General features: G+C 43.7%; 1 protein-coding gene across 4 annotated transcripts; it reads right to left on the reverse strand.

Moving 5' to 3' along the window:
* Positions 1-5,362: 5,362 nt before the first annotated feature.
* On the reverse strand, positions 5,363-20,505 carry LOC120990548 (probable N-acetyltransferase camello). 4 transcript variants are annotated; one of them, XM_040419427.1, is made up of 2 exons: positions 20,375-20,505; positions 5,363-7,009 (listed from the first exon to the last, which is right to left on the reverse strand). In XM_040419427.1, the coding sequence occupies exons 1-2, from the start codon at positions 20,432-20,434 to the stop codon at positions 6,338-6,340; spliced, it is 732 nt and encodes a 243-aa protein (XP_040275361.1). In that variant the 5' UTR covers positions 20,435-20,505; the 3' UTR covers positions 5,363-6,337. The 4 variants fall into 4 exon arrangements, with proteins under 4 accessions (XP_040275361.1, XP_040275362.1, XP_040275363.1 ...); XM_040419428.1 differs by lacking the exon at positions 20,375-20,505 and adding an exon at positions 7,291-7,311 and having other exon boundaries at positions 5,364-7,009; XM_040419429.1 differs by having other exon boundaries at positions 5,365-7,009; positions 20,317-20,384.
* Positions 20,506-21,097: the final 592 nt, after the last annotated feature.

Below are 21,097 nucleotides of genomic sequence, written 5' to 3' on the forward strand. Positions count from 1 at the left end.
GGAGTTCACATCACCGTTATTTTTCCGTTCTTCTTATCAGTCAGAAGAACAAAAAAAATTAAGAAAAAAAAAAACGGATACTGCGCTGCGTTTTTTTACAGGATCCATTTTTTTTATGTTCTTCTCACGGATCAGAAGAACGGAAAATGAAGCGGTGACGTGAACGCGGCCTTAGTGCGTGGATTTCTACATGTGGCGCTCACACTCCATTCTGAATAAATCGAGATGTTTTAAATATTTTGTTTCTATTTTCTAACATTTGCATATGATTAACCTGTCCGTCGATTTACGTAATCCCACGCCTTTTCCCTCTTGGTGTTGCAGTTTTTATGTTTAGGAGACACATTGTAACACGCTGCCGAGTGGTTGTCACACCGTACATACCGCAGGGGCGGCATGACGTGGGGGCGAAAACGGCAGACTGGTTCGGACCTGACCCCTCGCAGCCAAACGTCCAGCCCCATGATGGCGTGCCCCCGCTGCAGGGGGCGTCCCCGTTCACGTCTGTTCTCGATTATCGACAATCAGAAGTGAATATGAACCGCACACAGGTGCTGCGTGAAGTCATCCAGGTCTCTCCCCATACTACAGAATGACCCCTGCTGCACTTTCTGCTCCAGAGGACGACCCTGCAGCAGTCACTCGATAATAGGCCCCCCTGGGGGTCCCTGTCCCATACCCTACAAGTAGTACGTACCCTGGGAGTAGTCATCGTGCGGGGCTCAGCTTCCTCTCTGTGCATTCAGTGTATGGCAGGGGGCACAGTTCAGGCAGCGGATTATAAAACTCCATTAACCCCAGAGTGGCCGGAGTCCTCACTATATGTACAATTATTAACCCCTCTGTGACAGTGTATGACCTCCATCTTACTCTACCGGCGTCAAGTATCTACAAACATTCGTGGGGGGTTGTAAACCTTTTGGTGTGTTACTGGTGGCCTCGATAGATATTGGACAGAAGGTCCGGGGAGCCTTGGAGGAGGAGGAGGTCTGGGCTCTTCTATAAGGTGGTGGACCGGTCAGCAGAGAGCAGATTGGGAGCTGGTAATTTTTCAGGCCCCTTGCCAGGCCAGGGGGAATTATAAAAGCAGAGAGGAGTTTGTTGTAGTGTACAGGGAGCTTTGGGTGGACCTGATGCCACAAGAAGAAAGTAGAGACGGGGGATCTTCTACCGTCCACCCTTGGCCGAGGGGAGCCGTCCTTCAAAGTACCCATGACGATTGAATTGATGGGGTCGGAGTACCGGGAGGGGCCCCCCGATTTATTCGTTGTCTTTGTGGGGTGGTGCTCGGGGCGGTTCCGTGGTGTCATCTCCCTGTGATACAAAAAATGAACTGGTGGGTAACCTCAAATAAGACTTAACTTTTAATACAACATTAAAAATACCCAAAAGCAGGCGAAAAGGTCGCTCGCCACAGTACAGGACACTTACACTCATTACAAATCACTCAATGGTGAAAAAGTTCTAAATTGCTATATGTAGTGCCAACAGATCTGAACGGGAGCAATGGAGGGAAAGAGAGACTGGGCCTCCTATTGATCCCCCCTATATGTCCACTCATCCTACGTTGTCCCTACGCTGCGCCATGTGACGGCCCAGTATCGTCAGAGAAGGGAGCAAGCGAGGGAACTATGTTGGCACTACATATAGCAATTTAGAACTTTTTCACCATTGAGTGATTTGTAATAAGTGTCCTGTACTGTGGAGAGCGACCTTTTCGCCTACTTTTGGGTATTTTTAATGTTGTATTAAAAGTTAAGTCTTATTTGAGGTTACCCACCAGTTCTGTTCCTTTTTTGTATTTACAATTGGGTAATTGGGCACCCATTTTTTGGGGTTATCATTAGTGACCATTATACTCCCGTGGTTAATTTAATATACAGTCAGGTCCATAAATAGTGGGACATCGAAACAATTCTAACATGTTTGGCTCTATACACCACCACAATGGATGTGAAATGAAACAAACAAGATGTGCTTTACCTGCAGACTGTCAGCTGTAATTTGAGGGGATTTACATCCAAATCAGGTGAACGGTGCAGGAATTACAGCAGTTACATATGTGCCTCCCACTTGTTAAGGGACCAGAAGTAATGGGACAGAATAATAATCATAAATCAAACTTTCACTTTTTAATACTTGGTTGCAAATCCTTTGCAGTCAATTACAGCCTGAAGTCTAGAACGCATAGACATCACCAGACGCTGGTTCCATCCCTGGTGATGCTCTGCCAGGCCTCTACTGCAACTGTCTTCAGTTCCTGCTTGTTCTTGGGGCATTTTCACTTCAGTTTTGTCTTCAGCAAGTGAAATGCTCAATCGGATTCAGGTCCGGTGATTGACTCGGCCATTGCAGAACATTCCACTTCTTTCCCTTAAAAAACTCTTTGGTTGCTTTTGCAGTATGCTTTGGGTCATTGTCCATCTGCACTGTGAAGCGCCGTCCAATGAGTTCTGAAGCATTTGGCTGAATATGAGCAGATAATATTGCCCGAAACACTTCAGAATTCATCCTGCTGCTTTTGTCAGCAGTCACATCATCAATAAATACAGGAGAACCAGTTCCATTGGCAGCCATACATGTCCACGCCATGACACTACCACCACCATGCTTCACTGATGAGGTGGTATGCTTAGGATCATGAGCAGATCCTTTCCTTCTCCATACTCTTCTCTTCCCATCACTCTGGTACAAGTTGATCTTGGTCTCCTCTGTCCATAAGATGTTGTTCCAGAACTGAGAAGGCTTTTTTAGATGTCGTTTGGCAAACTCTAATCTGGCCTTCCTGTTTTTGAGGCTCACCAATGGTTTACATCTTGTGGTGAACCCTCTGTATTCACTCTGGTGAAGTCTTCTCCTGATTGTTGACTTTGACACACATACACCTACCTCCTGGAGAGGGTTCTTGATCTGGCCAACTGTTGTGAAGGGTGTTTTCTTCACCAGGGAAAGAATTCTTCGGTCATCCATCACAGTTGTTTTCCGTGGTCTTCCGGGTCTTTTGGTGTTGCTGAGCTCACCGGTGCGTTCCTTCTTTTTAAGAATGTTCCAACTTCCAAATAGTTGTTTTGGCCAGGCCTAATGTTTTTGCTATCTCTCTGATGGGTTTATTTTGTTTTTTCAGCCTAATGATGGCTTCACTGATAGTGACAGCTCTTTGGATCTCATCTTGAGAGTTGACAGCAACAGATTCCAAATGAAAATAGCAGACTGGAAATGACCTCTGGACCTTTTATCTGCTCATTGTAATTGGGATAATGAGGGAATAACACACACCTGGCCATAGAACAGCTGAGAAGCCAATTGTCCCATTACTTTTGGTCCCTTAACAAGTGGGAGGAAAATATGCAAACTGCTGTAATTCCTGCACCGTTCACCTGATCTGGATGTAAATACCCTCAAATTAAAGCTGACAGTCTGCAGGTAAAGTGCATCTTGTTTGTTTAATTTTAAATCCATTGTGGAGGTGTATAGAGCCAGAAATGTTAGAATTGTGTTGATGTCCCAATATTTATGGACCTGGCTATCTCCCTGTGATACACTAAAGTCCTCTGGATCCAGGTCCCAGTGACACCCTCCATGACCTACGCCCTCGATCACAGCAGCCATTGCTTCCATGGACAGCAGGGTGACAACCATAATGTTTCTGCAGGCACCTACAGGAGCCAGATGATGGGGCTGCCAAAGCAAACATGGAAGTACACACTGAACACCTCTTCCCACCCAGCTCCATAACAGTGCATCATGGGAAGGACATACTTCCCACCAACCGTCGTTCTGCAGGTTCAGTGTCATCCCGAGAGTGCCCCATACACACACACACCGTCATCCCGAGAGTGCCCCATACACACACACCGTCATCCCGAGAGTGCCCCATACACACACACAGTCATCCCGAGAGTGCCCCATACACACACACCGTCATCCCGAGAGTGCCCCATACACACACACCGTCATCCCGAGAGTGCCCCATACACACACACCGTCATCCCGAGAGTGCCCCATACACACACACCGTCATCCCGAGAGTGCCCCATACACACACACCGTCATCCCGAGAGTGCCCCATACACACACACCGTCATCCCGAGAGTGCCCCATACACACACACCGTCATCCCGAGAGTGCGCCATACACACACACCGTCATCCCGAGAGTGCGCCATAGACACACACACCGTCATCCCGAGAGTGCGCCATAGACACACACACCGTCATCCCGAGAGTGCGCCATAGACACACACACCGTCATCCCGAGAGTGCGCCATAGACACACACACCGTCATCCAGAGAGTTCCCCATACACACACACCGTCATCCAGAGTGCCCCCATACACAGTGTCATCCAGAGAGTGCCCCATACACAGTGTCATCCAGAGAGTGCCCCATACACAGTGTCATCCAGAGAGTGCCCCATACACAGTGTCATCCAGAGAGTGCCCCATACACAGTGTCATCCAGAGAGTGCCCCATACAGTGTCATCCAGAGAGTGCCCCATACACAGTGTCATCCAGAGAGTGCCCCATACACAGTGTCATCCAGAGAGTGCCCCATACACAGTGTCATCCAGAGAGTGCCCCATACAGTGTCATCCAGAGAGTGCCCCATACACAGTGTCATCCAGAGAGTGCCCCATACAGTGTCATCCAGAGAGTGCCCCATACACAGTGTCATCCAGAGAGTGCCCCATACACAGTGTCATCCAGAGAGTGCCCCATACACAGTGTCATCTAGAGAGTGCCCCATACACACTGTCATCCAGAGAGTGCCCCATACACACTGTCATCCAGAGAGCCTGGTGGAGCAATCATGCCCGTGATGAGGGGGGCTGCAGGGGAAGGGGGTAATGGAGCTTCACACATTAACAAAGTTTGTCAGACAATAGGAACCCCCCATAGACTGTCATAGAGAGTTCTGCTGGGTGCTTAAAGTAGTAACCAATATTATCCCACTGATGGGACCCCAACCTATCATATCTACTGCGTGCCTCCATGCCAGCTGTAGAGAGCAGTGGGTTTCTTTGTAGGAGTCATACTGGATGTGGGGTGGGTGCCAAATCGAGCCTATGACCAGTCACCTGTAGCTTCAGAGCCCCGATCCCTGATAACAGAGGTAAGTTGATATAATAAGCACTGGTCTTACAACCACTCACCCACCACAGGGGCCCATCTGTATCCGCTGCCCTGAGCCACCCTGAATGGCCATAGGGTAAACTGCAACCTGACAAAATGAATCCACCTACAGTGTAAACAACCAGAGAAAGACTCTGAACAAGCAGGGAATGTCAGAAGAATTTAGCTCTGAAACCTACACAACAGTGAGTGCAGCACTGAAGTATAATACAGGACGTAACTCAGGATCAGTACATCATAAGTAATGTAATGTATGTACACAGTGACTGCACCAGCAGAATAGTGAGTTCAGCTCTGGAGTATAATACAGAATAAGTAAAGTATATATGTCAGCTGTGTTATATTTAGCTCCCCCTTCCCCAGTATATAGCCATCATCTTCTGTAAAACAATTTTTCTATTCAGTCATGTATATTTTCTTTTTCTAGGAAGGTGTCCTGGCAGCCATATTTCTTATCACTGTATAGAATATTTGATTGGAGTCTTAACAATTTCCGCTTCTGAAGCCACCAGATGTAAAGCAGCTATCCTATAAGTCAATATTCAACCTTTTAAGAGGACTTTAGATATGACTCAGATAATAACTAAGCCAGCATCTCATCTGCAGACAGCTGTTTCGGGGTGATTGCCCCTCATCATTGCAGATCAGAGAGAACTGGCTTAACTGGGTGAGAGGCCTTGGTCAGGATTCAGGAGATACTATTCCTCCTTAATGCTCTGTACTGCTGAGGGGCCGGCTTATTTATTATCCGAGCCATGTCTCCAGGCCTCTCTAAAAGGTTGAACATTGACTTATAGGATAACTACCTTACATCTGGTGGCATCAGAGTCAGAGCTTGACAAGAGTTCATTTGCAAACCCTCTGCCCAGGATTCAAGAGGAGCGTTGCCTGGCCTATAAGCCTCCTCACGCTGTTTAGGTACTCTCTATAAGGAGGCATTCCTAGAATATTCGACAAAAGAGGACGTCTCCAGGACTTTGCCCGTTCTCCCAACGGAGTATTTACTTCTGAATCAGTCTATATTCAGGGTCCACTAACCACGCAATGAGTTCTGTGCATTTAATCACCTCTATAGATAAAAAAAACATGAATCCATATAATAACCCGTGCACAGCTGACTGCGGTCACGCTAGGATGACAATTATTGGCGGCATTCTCCACCGGTCCCCTGAGTTCTGGTTGTGCAGCAGCATCCTGGTGACACATCATTTTGCCGGTAATACATCGTAACGGTACTTGGAGATGGTGAAGTCAACCAGTTGCCCATACACGGTGGGCAGCACAAACTCTGTGTACTTCTTGAAGCCCACACTCTCGTACATCCTCTGTGCCTCACGCTGAACCATCAACGTGTTTAAGACAACTGACTGGTAACCTCGCTGCCGGGCAAAACTGATCACCTCCCGGGACAAGGCCTTGGCAATACCGAGACCACGAAAGTCATTCCTCACAGACATTCGTTTCAGCTGCAGCTCGTCTGGGTTCTCATCTGAAGGCTTCGCTGCAACTGTCCCGACCACACTGTCCTCAACCTCGGCCACCCAGAAATGTGAGCCCTTGTCCTCCATGTAGGTCTTCTGAATGTCCTGCAGGTCTTCCTTCAAGCAATGGTTGATGTATAAGCTCCAGCAGTAGCCAAGGAGATGGCGGCCCAAGGCCAACGAGAGGGTGACGGCCAAGACCGGGAGGATCACGGACTTAGAGCTGAAGAGCAAAGATAGGAACATGCAGGTAATGACAAACAGGACCCATGGCCGCTTCACCACATGGATACAGACGCTGGGAATATATTCACTCATCCCGTGGGAGAACAGATCCCGGACCACCTCATAGTCAGAGCCCTCGTAACTGCGGATCTTGTACTCCACCATCACTGCCTGGAGAGAGAGAGTGGAGGAGGCCAGAGTCAGGTAATATATGGAGACCTACATACTACACATATACCGTCATGAGAAGAACAAAGTCCATCAGCTTTCAATATTATGGACACAAGAAAAACAAAAACACCTGGTCCTTAGAAGGTCTTACAATTAGGTGAATCCAACCTCATATGAAGCATAGCCCAACAAACTCCACTGTGCTAATATCTATTCAACAAAAATGAAGCCGTGCATGAAAAACTAAGTCCACCCCATGAATCAAGACCTGGTAAAACCACCTTTAGCAGCAATAACATGAAGTCGTTGTCTTTTGGATGAATATCAGTCTCTCACATGGTTTTGGAGTTAATTTGGCTCAATTCCGTTCATTGAGGTTTCTGGGTATTCATCCATGCAAAACAAGCCCTAGTCATCACCCCTCCACCACCGTGCTCGACAGGTGGTATGAGGTGGTGGTGCTGAGATGCTGGGTTTTGTGCAGTGCATTATGGTCAACCATCTCCATTATGGTTTTGGATATCTTGTGGTTTCTTCAGATACAACAGTTCTCCTGAGAAAGAAGATGCTTTCTCCTGGCAGCCCTTCCACACAAGCCATACCCGTTCAGTCGTTTTCTGATGGCACTGGCGGCCTGTAGAGTCTTCGATGTAGCTCTTGGGTTTTTGCAGGTTATCTGAGCATTGCACGGTCTGCCTCTGTGGTGGATTTGCTGGGAAGATCGACCACCATCTTGAATGTTTTCCATACTCTTTCTAACTGTAGAATGATGGACTTCAGCTTGTTTAGAAATGGCCTTATAACCATTCCCAGATTCATGGCAGCAACAATTGCTCCTCTAAAATCATCGGTGATTGCTTTCTTCCTTGGAGATGTGGTCAATAAATCAAGGACATCTGCTGCTCCCGGCTTCTACTTACACTCTTAAAGGGCATCTGTCAGCAGTTTTGTGCCTATGAAACTCGCTGACCTGTTACATGTGCACTCGGCAGCTGAAGGCCCCATGTTGGTCCCATGTTCATATGTCCCACATTGCTGAGAAAAAGGATGTTTTAATATATGCAAATGAGCCTCTAGGAGCAACAGGGGCGTTACCATTACACCTAGAGGCTCTGCTCTCTCTACAACTGCTGCGCCCTCTGTACTTTGATTGACAGGACCAGGCAGGGAAAAAGTCATCACACCTGGCCCTGTCAATCAAAGTGTAGGGGGTGAGGCAGTTGTAGAGAGAGCAGAGCCTTTAGGTGTAATGGTAACGCCCCCGTTGCTCCTAAAGGCTCTTTTGCATATATTAAAACATCACTTTTCTCAGCAATGCGGGCACATAGGAACATGAGACCGACACAGATGTCTTCATCTTCCAAGTGCACATGTAACAGGTCAGCCAGTGTCACAGGTACAAAACTGCTGACAGATGCCCTTCAATTCCTATGGGAGCAGTAAGGGTGGACTTAGGGCGACACACGGCTTTTCCATTTGTCACATATATCACATCTGAGGTTGCATTCACCTAATTGTAAGACCTTATAAAGGACCAGACGTTCCGCTTACCACGACTGTCCAATGCCCTTTTCTGACCCATCGGAAGTTGAAACAAGACTTTAAATACGAGGCCTCAGACTGAGATCCAACCAATCTGGATTAGGCTACTCTCACATCTGCGTTTTCCTTTCCGGTTTTAGGTCCGGCACAGGAGGGAAACGCTTCAGGTTTTGTCCCCATTCGTTGTCAATGAGGACAAACCAGAATGGAGTCACCAGAATGCGTTCCGCTCCGTCTTGTTTTCATACTGCAAGCAGCGTTTTGGTGTGCGGCACGGCAAACTGAGTCAATGGTGCCAGATCCGTTTTTTTTCAGACACAAAATATTTCCAGTACTTGATGCCGGATCGGCATGTTCATTTACGATATCATACAACCGGATCCATTCTGAACAGATGCAGACGGTTGTATTCATCAATGAGGTGTATTCTCCTGCGGTTTTCACATCCTCTGCTGGATCTCAAAATCGGAAAGGAAAACGCAGATGTGTACGTAGCCTTAGTCGCCACTTAGCAGCTATCCCCGACTGCCACATGGAAGGACCCGATTTATCGGACTTCGTTATCTGCTTATTTTCCTTCATCTTGGATGACATTTTGAGGCTTTAGAACCGATTACTCAACATCCAATGGTCGTCCTGGAACCAATCAGTATTGTAACTTGAGGGACCAGTGTATACTACACATACTGTATATACCACCGCTATATACTATACTGACAGGGCACAGAGCAGGCGGTAGTATATGGGGACAGCATAAGGAGGAAACGCTGCATGATGTATAATCACTGTCCATACAGGAGGCCATATATACTGTATATGTGCTGATGTAGAAGACCCAGCGGGGAATACGCTGTGTATAAAGTACTAGCAGGAGGACGCGGCTTCGCTCCGGTATATTTCATCTTTTTCATGTTTCTATGTGTTGCTAAAAGATATAGACAGTATCCCCCATAACAGTGACCTCCACAGCAGCCGCCCCCTTAACACTGACCTCCATAGCAGGCTGTCCCCTTAACTGTGACCTCCACTGTTCCCTGCCCCTTTAACAGAGACCTCCACAGCATCTTGCTCCCTTAACAGTGACCTCCACAGGACGCCCCTTTATTAGTGACCTCCACAGTACCCCATCTCCTTAACAGTGATTTCCACAACACCCCAACCCCCCTAACTGTGACCTCCACAGCAGCCTGCCCCTAGGGTGGCCAGAGGTCCGGTTTTAGGCCGGACAGTCCGACTTTCAGACTCTCTGTCCTCCGTCTGGCGCAGGGCCTGGACAGACACAGGGATGTCCTTTTGAACCGCTCACTCTCAGACAGCAGCACTGTGCTGTCTGAGTGTGAGCTGCAGGAAGAAAGTCACCCTCCCTCGATCCCCTACAGCTGAAAGAAGCTGATTTTTACCTTCAATTTTTCAATACCCGGCGGCTGTGGAGTGGTAGGGGCGTGGCCTAACCAGTCAGGGGCGTCGTTTAGCGGGACCTGTGGGCGGGGGTTTTAAGTCTTTTTTTTTAAGGCTGGCCTGAATGGCCACCCTACCTGCCCCCTGAACTGTGACCTCCACAGCACTCCGCTCCCTTAAGTGTCATCCACAGCACTCCGCTCCCTTAACAGTGTCATCCACAGCGTCCTGCCACTTTAGAGCTGACCTACAGCAGTGAAGAAAAATGGCTGAGTTGTTATGGAAAACTGGAGTAAAACTAGGACGTACCGTTCCTGAGATATTCCTAAAAAATGACCCACATTAGCCAATACAAGCCTGCAAGTCTTTCTCCTCATATCCCAACTGCCATACCCACGGTCACATGTCCCTTATCAGCCAATAGAAGCTTGCAGGTCCTTAGTCTCCACATACACACAGTTTTACTCCAGGTTTCTATAACAACCCAGCCATTTCTCTTCACTGCTGTAGGTCAGCTTTAAGCTAAGTCGCACGACACATAGGGAACAACTACAGTGCTACATTAATGTGGCAAGACAATTTTTACAATGATAGTCTATGGTGTTGGATAGATGTTTTGCAACAGTCGTGTCGCAGTTGCAGCACCATAGACTATCATAAGAATTATTGATACAAAATGTTGTGCGACACATGTCGTCGTTTAGCCCTAGCATTAAAGGGCCAGCTGCTGTGGAGGTCACTGTTAAAGGGGCGGGCACTGTGGAGGTCACTGTTAAGGGGGCAGGGATCACTATTAAAGGGGCAACTGCTGTGGAGATCACTGTTAAGGAGGCCGGGAATAATGGAGGTCACAGATAAGGGGACGGTCCCATATGGAGGTCACTGTTAAAGGAGTGGACCCCAGAGGAGGTCACTGTCAATAGTGGGGAAATGAATGGAAACCATACTTAAGGAGAGGATTGTGGACCATCTAAAATCCCATGGACTGAAAGATGAAAAACAGCATGGGTTTACTTCAGGGAGATCATGTCAAACTAATCTTATAGATTTTTTTTGATTGGGTGACTAAAATAATAGACGGTGGAGGTGCAGTAGACATCGCTTATCTAGACTTTAGTAAGGCTTTTGATACTGTCCCACATAGAAGGCTTATCAATAAAGTGCAGTCTTTGGGCTTGGACTCCCATATTGTTGAATGGATTAGGCAGTGGCTGAGGGACAGACAACAGAGGGTCGTAGTCAATGGAGTATATTCAGACCAAGGTCTTGTTACCAGTGGGGTACCTCAGGGGTCTGTTCTGGGACCCATATTGTTTAAAGCAAACCTTTCACCTGGATTTCACTTAATAAACTATCAAAAGTACCTTGTAGATCATCCTCATGGTGTTCGCACACGCTCTTGTCCTGCTTTTCTGCCATGTATATGCATGAAAAAAATCGCCCTATAAAGTCCTCTTCTCCAGCTCCACAAGTCACGGTAGAAGTCAAGGGGGTAGCCCTTCCCTCACTCCAGGCTGTAACTCCCCTGCCCTAACCCCGCCTCTAAGCAGTCTAATTGACACCTGGCTCAGTCGCCGGGACCGCGCTTGTACAGGCGGCGCATGCGCCGTCGGACTCCAGCGCGATCCTGTAACTGAATCGCGCATGAGGAAGAGAAGATAGGCAGGCATCGGGGACGGCGCATGCGCGATTCAGTTACAGGATTGCGCTTGAGTCCGACGGCGCATGCGCCGCCTGTACAAGAGCAGTCCCGGCGACTGAGCCGGGTGTCAATTACACTGCTTAGAGGCGGGGTTAGGGCAGGGGAGTGAGGGAAGGGCTACCCCCTTGACTTCTACCGTGACTTCAGGAGCTGGAGACGAGGACTTTATAAGGCAATTTTTCCATGCATATACATGGCAGAAAAGCGGGACAAGACCGTGTGCTAACACAATGAGGATGATCTATAAGGTGCTGGTGATAGTTTATTAAGTGAAATCCTGGTGAAAGGTTCGCTTTAATATCTTTATCAGCGACATTGCAGAAGGCCTCGATGGTAAGGTTTGTCTTTTTGCTGATGACACAAAGATTTGTAACAGGGTTGATGTTCCTGGAGGGATACACCAAATGGAAAAGGACTTAGGAAAACTAGAGGAACGGTCAAAAATCTGGCAACTAAAATTTTATATTGATAAGTGCAAGATAATGCACCTGGGGCGTAAAAACCCAAGAGCAGAATATAAAATCAGTGATACAGTCCTAACCTCAGTGTCTGAGGAAAGGGATTTAGGGGTCATTATTTCAGAAGACTTAAAGGTAGGCAGACCATGTCATAGAGCAGCAGGAGATGCTAGCAGAATGCTGGGGTGTATAGGGAGAGGCATTACCAGTAGACAGAGGGAGGCGCTCATGCCGCTCTACAGAGCACTAGTGAGACCTCATCTGGAGTATTGTGCGCAGTACTGGAGACCATATCTCCAGAAGGATACTGATACTTTGGAGAGAGTTCAGAGAAGAGACACTAAACTAGTACATGGATTGCAGGATAAAACTTACCAGGAAAGGTTAAAGGACCTTAACATGTAGAGCTTGGAAGAAAGACGAGACAGAGGGGAGATGAGAGAAACTGCTAAATACATAAAGGGAATCAACAAGGGAAAAGAGGAGAGAAGATTTAAAAGAAGAAAAACTGCTACAAGAGGACATAGTTTTAAATTAGAGGGGCAAAGGTTTAAAAGTAATATCAGGAAGTATTACTTTACTGAGAGAGTAGTGGATGCATGGAATAGCCTTCCTGCAGAAGTGATAGCTGCAAATACAGTGGAGGAGGTTAAGCATGCATGGGATAGGCATAAGGCCATCCTTCATATAAGATAGGGCCGGGGGCTATCCATAGTACTCAGTATATTGGGCAGACTAGATGGGCCAAATGGTTCTTATCTGTCGACACATTCTATGTTTCTATGTTTCTATGGGTGCTGTGAAACTAACTGTTAAAGGGGCGGGCTGCTGTGAAGGGCAAAGTTAAGGGGATGGGCTGTTGTGGAGGTCCCAATTTAAAGTGGTGGGGCACTGTGGGGGGGTCAGTGTTAAGGGGGATACTGTCGATATCTTTTGACAACACACAGAAACATTAGATGAAATATACCCGTGCGGGTCCTTCTACTAGTATATATATGTATGTCTGATATATATATATATATATATATACACACACACACACACACACACACACACACACACATATACACACTCATACACATATACAGGAGGAGAGGTATAGAATACATATATACAGGACAGGTATAGAATACATATATACAGGAGCAGAGGTATAGAATACATAAATACAGGAGGAGAGGTATAGAATACATATATACAGGAGGAGAGGTATAGAACACATATATACAGGAGGAGAGGTATAGAATACATATATATACAGGAGGAGAGGTATAGAATACACATATACAGGAGCAGAGGTATAGAATACACATATATACAGGAGGAGAGGTATAGAATACACATATATACAGGAGGAGAGGTATAGAATACACATATATACAGGAGGAGAGGTATAGAATACATATATATACAGGAGGAGAGGTATAGAATACATATATATACAGGAGGAGAGGTATAGAATACACATATATACAGGAGGAGAGGTATAGAACACATATATACAGGAGGAGAGGTATAGAATACACATATATACAGGAGGAGAGGTATAGAACACATATATACAGGAGGAGAGGTATAGAACACATATATACAGGAGGAGAGGTATAGAACACATATATACAGGAGGAGAGGTATAGAACACATATATACAGGAGGAGAGGTATAGAATACATATATACAGGAGGAGAGGTATAGAATACATATATACAGGAGGAGAGGTATAGAATACATATATATACAGGAGGAGAGGTATAGAATACACATATACAGGAGCAGAGGTATAGAATACATATATACAGGAGGAGAGGTATAGAATACATATATATACAGGAGGAGAGGTATAGAATACACATACAGGAGCAGAGGTATAGAATACATATATACAGGAGGAGAGGTATAGAATACATATATATATAGGAGGAGAGGTATAGAATACATATATATATAGGAGGAGAGGTATAGAATATATATATATATACAGGAGCGGAGGTATAGAATACATATATATACAGGAGGGGAGGTATAGAATACATATATATACAGGAGGAGAGGTATAGAATACATATATATATACAGGAGGAGAGGTATAGAATACATATATACAGGAGGAGAGGTATAGAATACATATATACAGGAGGAGAGGTATAGAATACACATATACAGGAGGAGAGGTATAGAATATATATATACAGGAGGAGAGGTATAGAATACACATATATACAGGAGGAGAGGTATAGAATACACATATATACAGGAGGAGAGGTATAGAATACACATATATACAGGAGGAGAGGTATAGAATACACATATATACAGGAGGAGAGGTATAGAATACACATATACAGGAGGAGAGGTATAGAATACACATATATACAGGAGGAGAGGTATAGAATACACATATACAGGAGGAGAGGTATAGAATACACATATATACAGGAGGAGAGGTATAGAATACACATATACAGGAGGAGAGGTATAGAATACACATATATACAGGAGGAGAGGTATAGAATACATATATACATGAGGAGAGGTATAGAATACACATATACAGGAGGAGAGGTATAGAATACACATATACAGGAGGAGAGGTATAGAATACATATATACATGAGGAGAGGTATAGAATACACATATACAGGAGGAGAGGTATAGAATACACATATATACAGGAGGAGAGGTATAGAATACACATATACAGGAGGAGAGGTATAGAATACACATATACAGGAGGAGAGGTATAGAATACATATATACAGGAGGAGAGGTATAGAATACATATATACATGAGGAGAGGTATAGAATACATATATACAGGAGGAGAGGTATAGAATACACATATACAGGAGGAGAGGTATAGAATACACATATACAGGAGGAGAGGTATAGAATACAGATATACAGGAGGAGAGGTATAGAATACAGATATACAGGAGGAGAGGTATAGAATACACATATACAGGAGGAGAGGTATAGAATACAGATATATACAGGAGGAGAGGTATAGAATACACATATATACAGGAGGAGAGGTATAGAATACACATATATACAGGAGGAGAGGTATAGAATACATATATACAGGAGGAGAGGTATAGAATACATATATACAGGAGGAGAGGTATAGAATACATATATACAGGAGGAGAGGTATAGAATACACATATACAGGAGGAGAGGTATAGAATACACATATACAGGAGGAGAGGTATAGAATACAGATATACAGGAGGAGAGGTATAGAATACACATATACAGGAGGAGAGGTATAGAATACACATATATACAGGAGGAGAGGTATAGAATACAGATATACAGGAGGAGAGGTATAGAATACAGATATACAGGAGGAGAGGTATAGAATACATATATACAGGAGGAGAGGTATAGAATACACATATACAGGAGGAGAGGTATAGAATACAGATATACAGGAGGAGAGGTATAGAATACACATATACAGGAGGAGAGGTATAGAATACAGATATATACAGGAGGAGAGGTATAGAATACACATATACAGGAGGAGAGGTATAGAATACACATATATACAGGAGGAGAGGTATAGAATACATATATACAGGAGGAGAGGTATAGAATACATATATACAGGAGGAGAGGTATAGAATACACATATACAGGAGGAGAGGTATAGAATACATATATACAGGAGGAGAGGTATAGAATACATATATACATGAGGAGAGGTATAGAATACATATATACAGGAGGAGAGGTATAGAATACAGATATACAGGAGGAGAGGTATAGAATACAGATATACAGGAGGAGAGGTATAGAATACACATATATACAGGAGGAGAGGTATAGAATACACATATACAGGAGGAGAGGTATAGAATACACATATATACAGGAGGAGAGGTATAGAATACATATATACAGGAGGAGAGGTATAGAATACATATATACAGGAGGAGAGGTATAGAATACATATATACAGGAGGAGAGGTATAGAATACACATATACAGGAGGAGAGGTATAGAATACACATATACAGGAGGAGAGGTATAGAATACACATATACAGGAGGAGAGGTATAGAATACACATATATACAGGAGGAGAGGTATAGGATACAGATATACAGGAGGAGAGGTATAGAATACATATATACAGGAGGAGAGGTATAGAATACACATATATACAGGAGGAGAGGTATAGAATACATATATACAGGAGGAGAGGTATAGAATACATATATACAGGAGGAGAGGTATAGAATACACATATATACAGGAGGAGAGGTATAGAATATACATATACAGGAGGAGAGGTATAGAATACATATATACAGGAGGAGAGGTATAGAATACAGATATACAGGAGGAGAGGTATAGAATACAGATATACAGGAGGAGAGGTATAGAATACATATATATACAGGAGGAGAGGTATAGAATACATATATACATGAGGAGAGGTATAGAATACATATATACATGAGGAGAGGTATAGAATACACATATACAGGAGGAGAGGTATAGAATACACATATACAGGAGGAGAGGTATAGAATACATATATACATGAGGAGAGGTATAGAATACATATATACAGGAGGAGAGGTATAGAATACATATATACAGGAGGAGAGGTATAGAATACATATATACATGAGGAGAGGTATAGAATACATATATACAGGAGGAGAGGTATAGAATACACATATACAGGAGGAGAGGTATAGAATACACATATACAGGAGGAGAGGTATAGAATACAGATATACAGGAGGAGAGGTATAGAATACACATATACAGGAGGAGAGGTATAGAATACAGATATATACAGGAGGAGAGGTATAGAATACACATATATACAGGAGGAGAGGTATAGAATACACATATATACAGGAGGAGAGGTATAGAATACATATATACAGGAGGAGAGGTATAGAATACATATATACAGGAGGAGAGGTATAGAATACATATATACAGGAGGAGAGGTATAGAATACATATATACAGGAGGAGAGGTATAGAATACACATATACAGGAGGAGAGGTATAGAATACAGATATACAGGAGGAGAGGTATAGAATACACATATACAGGAGGAGAGGTATAGAATACACATATATACAGGAGGAGAGGTATAGAATACAGATATACAGGAGGAGAGGTATAGAATACAGATATACAGGAGGAGAGGTATAGAATACATATATACAGGAGGAGAGGTATAGAATACACATATACAGGAGGAGAGGTATAGAATACAGATATACAGGAGGAGAGGTATAGAATACACATATACAGGAGGAGAGGTATAGAATACAGATATATACAGGAGGAGAGGTATAGAATACACATATACAGGAGGAGAGGTATAGAATACACATATATACAGGAGGAGAGGTATAGAATACATATATACAGGAGGAGAGGTATAGAATACATATATACAGGAGGAGAGGTATAGAATACACATATACAGGAGGAGAGGTATAGAATACATATATACAGGAGGAGAGGTATAGAATACATATATACATGAGGAGAGGTATAGAATACATATATACAGGAGGAGAGGTATAGAATACATATATACAGGAGGAGAGGTATAGAATACACATATACAGGAGGAGAGGTATAGAATACAGATATACAGGAGGAGAGGTATAGAATACACATATACAGGAGGAGAGGTATAGAATACACATATATACAGGAGGAGAGGTATAGGATACAGATATACAGGAGGAGAGGTATAGAATACATATATACAGGAGGAGAGGTATAGAATACAGATATACAGGAGGAGAGGTATAGAATACATATATACAGGAGGAGAGGTATAGAATACATATATACAGGAGGAGAGGTATAGAATACACATATATACAGGAGGAGAGGTATAGAATATACATATACAGGAGGAGAGGTATAGAATACATATATACAGGAGGAGAGGTATAGAATACAGATATACAGGAGGAGAGGTATAGAATACAGATATACAGGAGGAGAGGTATAGAATACATATATATACAGGAGGAGAGGTATAGAATATACATATATACAGGAGGAGAGGTATAGAATATACATATACAGGAGGAGAGGTATAGAATACACATATATACAGGAGGAGAGGTATAGAATACATATATACAGGAGGAGAGGTATAGAATACAGATATACAGGAGGAGAGGTATAGAATACACATATACAGGAGGAGAGGTATAGAATACATATATACAGGAGGAGAGGTATAGAATATACATATACAGGAGGAGAGGTATAGAATACATATATACAGGAGGAGAGGTATAGAATATACATATATACAGGAGGAGAGGTATAGAATACACATATACAGGAGGAGAGGTATAGAATATACATATATACAGGAGGAGAGGTATAGAATACAGATATATACAGGAGGAGAGGTATAGAATACACATATACAGGAGGAGAGGTATAGAATACACATATATACAGGAGGAGAGGTATAGAATACATATATACAGGAGGAGAGGTATAGAATACACATATACAGGAGGAGAGGTATAGAATACATATATACAGGAGGAGAGGTATAGAATATATATATACAGGAGGAGAGGTATAGAATATATATATACAGGAGGAGAGGTATAGAATATATATATACAGGAGGAGAGGTATAGAATACACATATATACAGGAGGAGAGGTATAGAATACACATATATACAGGAGGAGAGGTATAGAATACACATATATACAGGAGGAGAGGTATAGAATACACATATATACAGGAGGAGAGGTATAGAATACACATATACAGGAGGAGAGGTATAGAATACACATATATACAGGAGGAGAGGTATAGAATACACATATACAGGAGGAGAGGTATAGAATACACATATATACAGGAGGAGAGGTATAGAATACACATATACAGGAGGAGAGGTATAGAATACACATATATACAGGAGGAGAGGTATAGAATACATATATACATGAGGAGAGGTATAGAATACACATATACAGGAGGAGAGGTATAGAATACACATATACAGGAGGAGAGGTATAGAATACATATATACATGAGGAGAGGTATAGAATACACATATACAGGAGGAGAGGTATAGAATACACATATATACAGGAGGAGAGGTATAGAATACACATATACAGGAGGAGAGGTATAGAATACACATATACAGGAGGAGAGGTATAGAATACATATATACAGGAGGAGAGGTATAGAATACATATATACATGAGGAGAGGTATAGAATACATATATACAGGAGGAGAGGTATAGAATACACATATACAGGAGGAGAGGTATAGAATACACATATACAGGAGGAGAGGTATAGAATACAGATATACAGGAGGAGAGGTATAGAATACAGATATACAGGAGGAGAGGTATAGAATACACATATACAGGAGGAGAGGTATAGAATACAGATATATACAGGAGGAGAGGTATAGAATACACATATATACAGGAGGAGAGGTATAGAATACACATATATACAGGAGGAGAGGTATAGAATACATATATACAGGAGGAGAGGTATAGAATACATATATACAGGAGGAGAGGTATAGAATACATATATACAGGAGGAGAGGTATAGAATACACATATACAGGAGGAGAGGTATAGAATACACATATACAGGAGGAGAGGTATAGAATACAGATATACAGGAGGAGAGGTATAGAATACACATATACAGGAGGAGAGGTATAGAATACACATATATACAGGAGGAGAGGTATAGAATACAGATATACAGGAGGAGAGGTATAGAATACACATATACAGGAGGAGAGGTATAGAATACAGATATACAGGAGGAGAGGTATAGAATACATATATACAGGAGGAGAGGTATAGAATACACATATACAGGAGGAGAGGTATAGAATACAGATATACAGGAGGAGAGGTATAGAATACACATATACAGGAGGAGAGGTATAGAATACAGATATATACAGGAGGAGAGGTATAGAATACACATATACAGGAGGAGAGGTATAGAATACACATATATACAGGAGGAGAGGTATAGAATACATATATACAGGAGGAGAGGTATAGAATACACATATACAGGAGGAGAGGTATAGAATACATATATACAGGAGAGGTATAGTATACAGATATATACATACAGGGGGCACACACAGATATGGGTACACATGGCATCACTACAGCCGCCCCCGCACGTACAGCTCGGGGGGCCACAGATGACTCCGCACACAGTACACGGGGCCCCGCCCTCTCTCACCTGTGCTCCTACAGTGTCCTCGCTGCTTCCGGCGCGGAATGCTGACGTCACTCTTGGCATCACGTGGTGTACAAGGAGTCGCCATGTTGTTGAAGCCTGCGTTTCTCTTGTTGACCGGCAGCGGGCGCACCCTGTCGGGGAGTTATAGGACCTATCCGGTCTGTCCTCAGGGCTTTGGTTCTCCCCGGGAGATTACCGGTAGTCTCTGGTGTACCCGCTCATGGAGACGACATCCCGCTGCGGCAGGCCTCCGTCCAGCAGGTGGCGCTGTGTCACATCATGTGACTTCTGATGAAAAGTTACAGTACGTAGTAACCCCCAGTTATGTACATAGCAACCAATCACATCAAAGCTTTTATTCCTTAACCTGCTGTGGAAAAAATGAAAGCTGCGCTGTGATTGGTTGTGGTGAAGTCATGGCCACATGGACATACAGGCCACTGGAGATGAGCCAATGGGTTCTAAACTAATCGGAATGGGCAGGAAATCTATCTGCCAAGCAATTCATTTTGCCACAGAAAAGGAACCCCCGCCATTTTACTTTATTAGGGAAAGAGGATTAAAACGGAGGCTCACATGACCCTGGGAGGGGCTACGGCTGGCGGCCTTGTCCACAGTGCTTTCCAGGCAGCCCGTCAGCCAATCAGAAGGCAGGATATTGGTTGGTTCATCACACGCTGTGAAGCACAGACATCCGTCAGAAGAATCCCAGGAGTTCCAAGG

The sequence above is a fragment of the Bufo bufo genome, chromosome 2 (genome assembly GCF_905171765.1).
Source record: "Bufo bufo chromosome 2, aBufBuf1.1, whole genome shotgun sequence".
NCBI classification, from domain to species: domain Eukaryota; kingdom Metazoa; phylum Chordata; class Amphibia; order Anura; family Bufonidae; genus Bufo; species Bufo bufo.